Source organism: Salpingoeca rosetta, assembly GCF_000188695.1.
Source record: "Salpingoeca rosetta unplaced genomic scaffold supercont1.36, whole genome shotgun sequence".
Taxonomy (NCBI): Eukaryota; class Choanoflagellata; order Craspedida; family Salpingoecidae; genus Salpingoeca; species Salpingoeca rosetta.
This window is the reverse complement of record NW_004754898.1, coordinates 281,664-287,018: the sequence shown is the minus strand read 5'-3', so window position 1 is coordinate 287,018 and position 5,355 is coordinate 281,664. Positions and strand designations below refer to the sequence as shown.

At 53.8% G+C, this 5,355-nt stretch overlaps 3 protein-coding genes across 3 annotated transcripts in view; 1 reads left to right on the top strand and 2 right to left on the bottom strand.

Moving 5' to 3' along the window:
• Positions 1–33: 33 nt before the first annotated feature.
• PTSG_13025 (uncharacterized protein) lies at positions 34–713 on the bottom strand. The gene has a single exon (XM_004988328.1). It carries the CDS (start codon positions 577–579, stop codon positions 199–201), a length of 381 nt encoding a protein of 126 aa, XP_004988385.1. The 5' UTR covers positions 580–713; the 3' UTR covers positions 34–198.
• A 265-nt stretch (positions 714–978) lies between these two features.
• Positions 979–3,036, bottom strand: PTSG_13024 (uncharacterized protein; the record flags this gene model as incomplete). The annotated part of the gene is made up of 7 exons (XM_004988327.1): positions 979–990; positions 1,255–1,388; positions 1,591–1,672; positions 1,936–2,061; positions 2,397–2,478; positions 2,783–2,878; positions 3,032–3,036. 7 exons carry the CDS (start codon positions 3,034–3,036, stop codon positions 979–981), a joined length of 537 nt encoding a protein of 178 aa, XP_004988384.1.
• A 73-nt stretch (positions 3,037–3,109) lies between these two features.
• The window catches only part of PTSG_10334 (uncharacterized protein), a gene marked incomplete at its 3' end in the record, with an annotated part of 5,551 nt that continues 3,305 nt past the window's right edge, over positions 3,110–5,355 (top strand). Inside the window, exons 1-7 of the mRNA XM_004988326.1 lie at positions 3,110–3,185; positions 3,404–3,472; positions 3,603–3,689; positions 3,893–4,012; positions 4,240–4,344; positions 4,762–4,836; positions 5,152–5,208. Of these exons, the coding sequence (XP_004988383.1) occupies positions 3,147–3,185; positions 3,404–3,472; positions 3,603–3,689; positions 3,893–4,012; positions 4,240–4,344; positions 4,762–4,836; positions 5,152–5,208 (552 nt within the window). The 5' untranslated portion in view covers positions 3,110–3,146. The remainder of the gene's footprint in view (positions 3,186–3,403; positions 3,473–3,602; positions 3,690–3,892; positions 4,013–4,239; positions 4,345–4,761; positions 4,837–5,151; positions 5,209–5,355) is intronic.

Below are 5,355 nucleotides of genomic sequence, written 5' to 3'. Positions count from 1 at the left end.
GGGTTGTTTTTGCTTGCAGCACGTTTGCGACGTTTGACTTGTTAATTATATTGCTGCCTTACGTTTTCACGATGATTGCGTTGCACATGTGTGTGGTTTCAAGTTGTGGTGTTGAGAGCGACCGCGAAGCAGTCACGCGTGACAGCCGGTATAAGCGATGACCCACATGCACGATTGAACACGAATAAAACGAACCAATCACATCACACATGCAGGGTGTGGAATGTTGAACGGAAAGGGGGGGGGGGTCCGGCATGGGAGCAAGGACTGGTTGTTCTGTTCGTAGCAGGAGATGGGGCGTTGGAGACAAACGACCATTGCGTGGCTGCAACGGTGTGAGACATGCACACAGAGCATGCGGCGGCCGTCGCTGTTGATGTGTGGCCGGCGACTGAAGTTGTGACACGACACGTTGTGGTTCGTCGGCACTGCCTGGCTGTTGTCGTCGTCAATCGATGACGATGGCTCCATCATCGTCATGATTGTCATCAACATTGCCATCATCGTTGGGGGCGCAAGTGGTGGCAGCAGCTGTTGTCCCCATGATTGTCTCAGTGGCATCCAAGACAACCACGTCATTATCGGCAGGCGTTACTGCTGCTGCTGTCGAAATGGTGCAAGTGCTGGCACTGGTGGTGATATCATCATCATCATCTGTGTGTTGTTGTTGTTGTTGCTGTTGTTGTTGTTGTTGTTGTTGTTGTTGTTGTTGTTGTTGTTGTTGTTGTTGTTGTTGTTGTTGTTGTTGTTGTTGTTGTTGTTGTTGTTGTTGTTGTTGTTGTTGTTGTTGTTGTTGTTCTTGCTGTTCTTGTTGTTGTTCTTGTTGTTGTTGGTCCTTCATCTCACCTTCTTCACGCTGACGTCGTTGTTCCTGTGCTTTGTCTTCAGTCTGCCCGACGTCTCCCATTACACCACCATCACCATCACCGCCACCGCCACGGCCGTGACCAGACCGCGCCTCCGCCTTTGATCGCCAATTCATCGCCGCCTCTGTGCGTGTGTGAATATCGCGTTCCATCGCCATCAGCGCGCGCGTGTTCACTGAAGAGAGCGAGGGGGGCCGTCGTGTGATGGTGATGTTGATGGCCATGATGAGTTGAGCCCAACTGTCAGCAAGCAAGGTCGCCACACACACACACACACACACACACACACCGCACACACACACACACACACACACACACACACACACACACACACACACACACACACACACACACGAACACACATACACACATACACGCACACACACACATTCTCAAAGCACGGTCGCTCACGTGATGATGATGACGCAAGCTGTTGCTGCTGTGCTTCGATTTCATCGTGCAAAATCACAACCTCGCGCTGTAGCCGCTCGCCTCCCTGCCGCACATACGCAGCGGCCAGCTCTGTGCGCCACGAGGGAAGAGGTAGACACGTACATGCGCATGTGCATGCGTGTGCGAATTTGCGTGGAAGGTGAGCTGGGCGTTTCCAATACACACTGAAAGATGCACACGCATTAATTCACAAGCACGCACATGCACACACATGCACGCACATGCACACACACACATGCACGTACGTGCACGCACACACAAACAGACGCACCCTTGTTCTCTGCCTCAATCTTGTAGCAGCGGGAGAGAAGTCGGTGCCCGGCGTCCGAGTTGTGGCGGGGATTAGCCACCCACTTGCATGACACAAAACACAAGACGCCAGCAACAGCACCGGGGAAGGGGAAGAGGAATAGGGACAGGGTGGCCCGTGAACGCGTGGATGCATGGAGGGACGTTGGTTGAAGTCGCTGTTGATGACCCAACGTACACACAACCGCGCAAGTGCACAATCACTCACGCTCAATCAAACAGGCGGAAGCAAGCAAACACACACACACACACACGCACGCACGCACGCACGCAGACTTGCGCAGACTCACGCACAAAAACGACTCACCTTCAGCGCATCCTTGGCGCGTTGGAGCCGCGCCTCTGCCTTTTGAACGCTGCTAGCGAGAGATGTCATTGCCTCCGCCTGCACGCCATCCAGGAACATGGACTTGGCGCGCTTTGGCAGCAACTCCTGCCATCACATGGAAACATGAAGCACAGCAAAAGTCGGGCACAATAAGACGCGATGTGTGTGTGTGTGACAGAGTTTGTGTGTGTGTGTGTGTGTGTGTGTGTGTGTGTGTGTGTGTGTGTGTGTGTGTGTGTGTGTGTGTGTGTGTGTGGGTGGGTGGGTGTGTGCGTGTGTGTGTGCGTGTGTGTGTGCGTGTGTGTGTGCGTGCGTGTGTGTGTGTGTGTGTGTGTGTGTGTGTGTGTGTGTGTGTGTTGTGTGTGTGCTTCGCAACAAGTGCACTCAAACTAATTTACTCATTCCCCCTCCCCAATCAGGGCAAGGTACTGGCAGTGCACCTCATGCAGCGCGGCGACCTTGGCCTGCTCTTCTGCAATCTGCTGGCCTGTCGAAGCAAGAAGCCCTTCAATGCGTTCACTCCTGTGAGGTGAAGGCGTAAAAAGACAAGAAGCAATCACAAAGGCGATCACAATGGTGCGTCAGCGGAACCGCGATATGCTACACATCAAGTGGGTGAGAAAAGCGCGCCAAAAACCAGCATGTCGCTGGCCGTGCAAGACCGGAGGCAGTGCAGTTTCCCGCGTGCGCACGCTTGGAACTTTGCGCTTCTTCTGTGCTGAAACGCTTTGTTTCGGGTCTTCATGCTGTCAGTGGTTGGCTACATAAGCACGTGCACGCACTCGCCACACCACACCACACACGCACACAACCAACGTAGACTGACTTGGCTCGGGTAACTTCAGCTGAGCGCCGTAATATCTCGCGCATGGCATTGCGCTTCTTCTCCTTCAGCACCACCAGTTCCTCGTAGATTGCCTCCCTGTGCATGCAACAACGTCAACCCCCCCCCAACACGCATATATGCACGCACACACGCACGCACGCACACATCCATACACACACGCAGTGCACGTGAGAAGATAGGCCAAGCTGACGACAAGCAAGAAAAGCAAGCCAAAGCACGACAACGCACATCATGGCTGTTGTTGTCATCTTGGGTGCTTGAACGCCGAAATTTTGGTGGTGCAATGGCTAATCTTCACAACTTGCATCGCCCCCCAACAACAACAAGCAAGCAACAGACAGGGATGAGTGGCAGCAGTCGCCGTGTGCAGAGTGCTAGATCGGTGAGCTCGGCTGCTGGCTGGTGTGTGGTGCTTTGGCGCCCGACTCCGCCGGTCCCTGTGTGCGTATGTGGGTGTAAATGAGTAGTGTGTATGAAAGTACCTGCATCTTGCGTCTGCTCGTGTTCTTTCTCTCCTTGTTGAAGGGTGTATTCTTGCACTGCAACTCACGCACTGCAACTCACGCACGCACACGCACACGCACACGCATGTCGTCGCAGAACTTCAACGATCTGGCGATTGACTGCACACCACCATCGCCCTCAGAGCGACAGCGTGACCTACTCAATGTATGTCACGAGAACCTGTGATTGTCGTTTTGTTGTGTGTGTGTGTGTGTGTGTGTTTGGAGCGAGATGTGCATCCAACAACGGCATATCTGTGATGCTCACTCACTTCCTGCCCGGGATCTTCTTGTAGCAATATGCCACAGGAGGTCGGCCGCAGCCTCAACCTCAACAACTGCAGCAACAGCATCACCAACAGTCGTCCATCCCTTCCCAAGTGGTGAGTGCCGTCTTGGGGTGTTGGGCGAAGATCAAAAAGGAGGTAGTGGAGTTGGGGGCAGATCAGGCATCGCACTGCACGTCGCTGTTTGTACAGCTGCCAGTGCACTGACGCTACCGTCAGTCCCTCGTCTTGTTTCGCTTCCACTGAATGCTCGCCGTTTTGTCTTTTGCTCATGCGATCTGCCTGTATTCCATCGCCAGCGAGGCACCATCGACGTTGGCGCTGCGTTGTCCTTCATGAGCGACAGTTCCACTGCAACCTCATATGAGCCGACGATTCGCCCAAAGTCTGAGCGCCGCATTCCGTCCGCCAGGAGCCGAGTGCGTTGGTGTGTTTGTGTCTGTGTGTGTGTGTCTGTGTGTGTGTCTGCCTGTCTGTCTGTCTGTGTGTGTGCGTTTGCTTTTGTGCAAGCGCTCGCTGATGTGCATGCGCACAAGTCTGTGTACATCTGCGCATCGTTGATTCGCCAATGTGCTCCGCTTGTTCGCTGCCTCACACGTCCCAATCTGCACCATCCACGGGTGCACGCGGCCGCAATCACAACCAGCAGGATCGCTTTCGTGCGCCGGAAATGCATCTCATGTACACACGCACGGACGAGGAGCGGCTGGCCGACCCAGACAGAATCAACCTGGACAACAGATCTCTCGACGTGAGTAGAGCAGCTGGGCGAGGGGGGTTGTGTGTGTGCGTGCGTGCGTGTGTGTGTGTGTGTGTGTGTGTGTGTGTGTGTGTGTGTGTGTGTGTGTGTGTGTGTGTGTACGTGTACGTGTGAGTGTGTGTGTACGTGCGTGTATGTGTACGTGTATGTGTGTGTGTGTATGTGTGTGTGCGTGCGTGTATGTGTATCTATGTGTGTCTGTGTCTGTGTCTGTGTGTCTATGTGTGTCTGTGTGGCTATGTGTACGTTTGTGTGTGTGTACGCGTGGCATCATGAACACTCGTGAAAATGTACATGCACACCAAAGCTTGCCGTTGCACTTTGTGTCTTTGTTCTCCCCGCTCACCATTCACCCCTGCTGCTGTGATGCGGTCATCGTCACCCGCCCGCTCCCTTGCTGATCCGCAGCGCTGCCCCTACATCCGCAACGAGCCGAGCCTTCGTCTCCTCAACCTCCAACACAATTCCATCACCGCCATCGCCGTACGTTCACGTGCACCATCGCTACGTGCGCGTGCTCGTGTACACATTCACACGTGATGTGATGTGTTGGCATGCGCTCTGTTGTTCACCCGATGAAATCACCACGCACCTCACTGCTGACATTGTCGTACTCGATTGCTTCTCTGCGTTCTTCATATCACCACAAGTCATCACCACAACAACATGTCACCACAACACATCACCACACATGTCACCACAACATGTCACCATCTCATCGTGTCGTCGTGCCATCGTCCGCTTGTGCTGCATTTCCAACACGCCCCATCACCACAACTGTCCACGACACCATATCAGAACCTGGACCACCTCGAGAATTTAATATTTCTCGACATGTACGACAACAGAATACAGGTGTGTGAGTGTGAGTGTGTGTCTGTTTGTCTGCCTGCGTGTCTGTCTGTCTGTCTGCGTGTCTGTCTGCGTGTCCGTCTGCCTGTGTGTGTGTGTGTGTGTGTGTGTGTGTGTCTGTCTGTCTGTCTGTCTGTCTGTCTGTCTTCT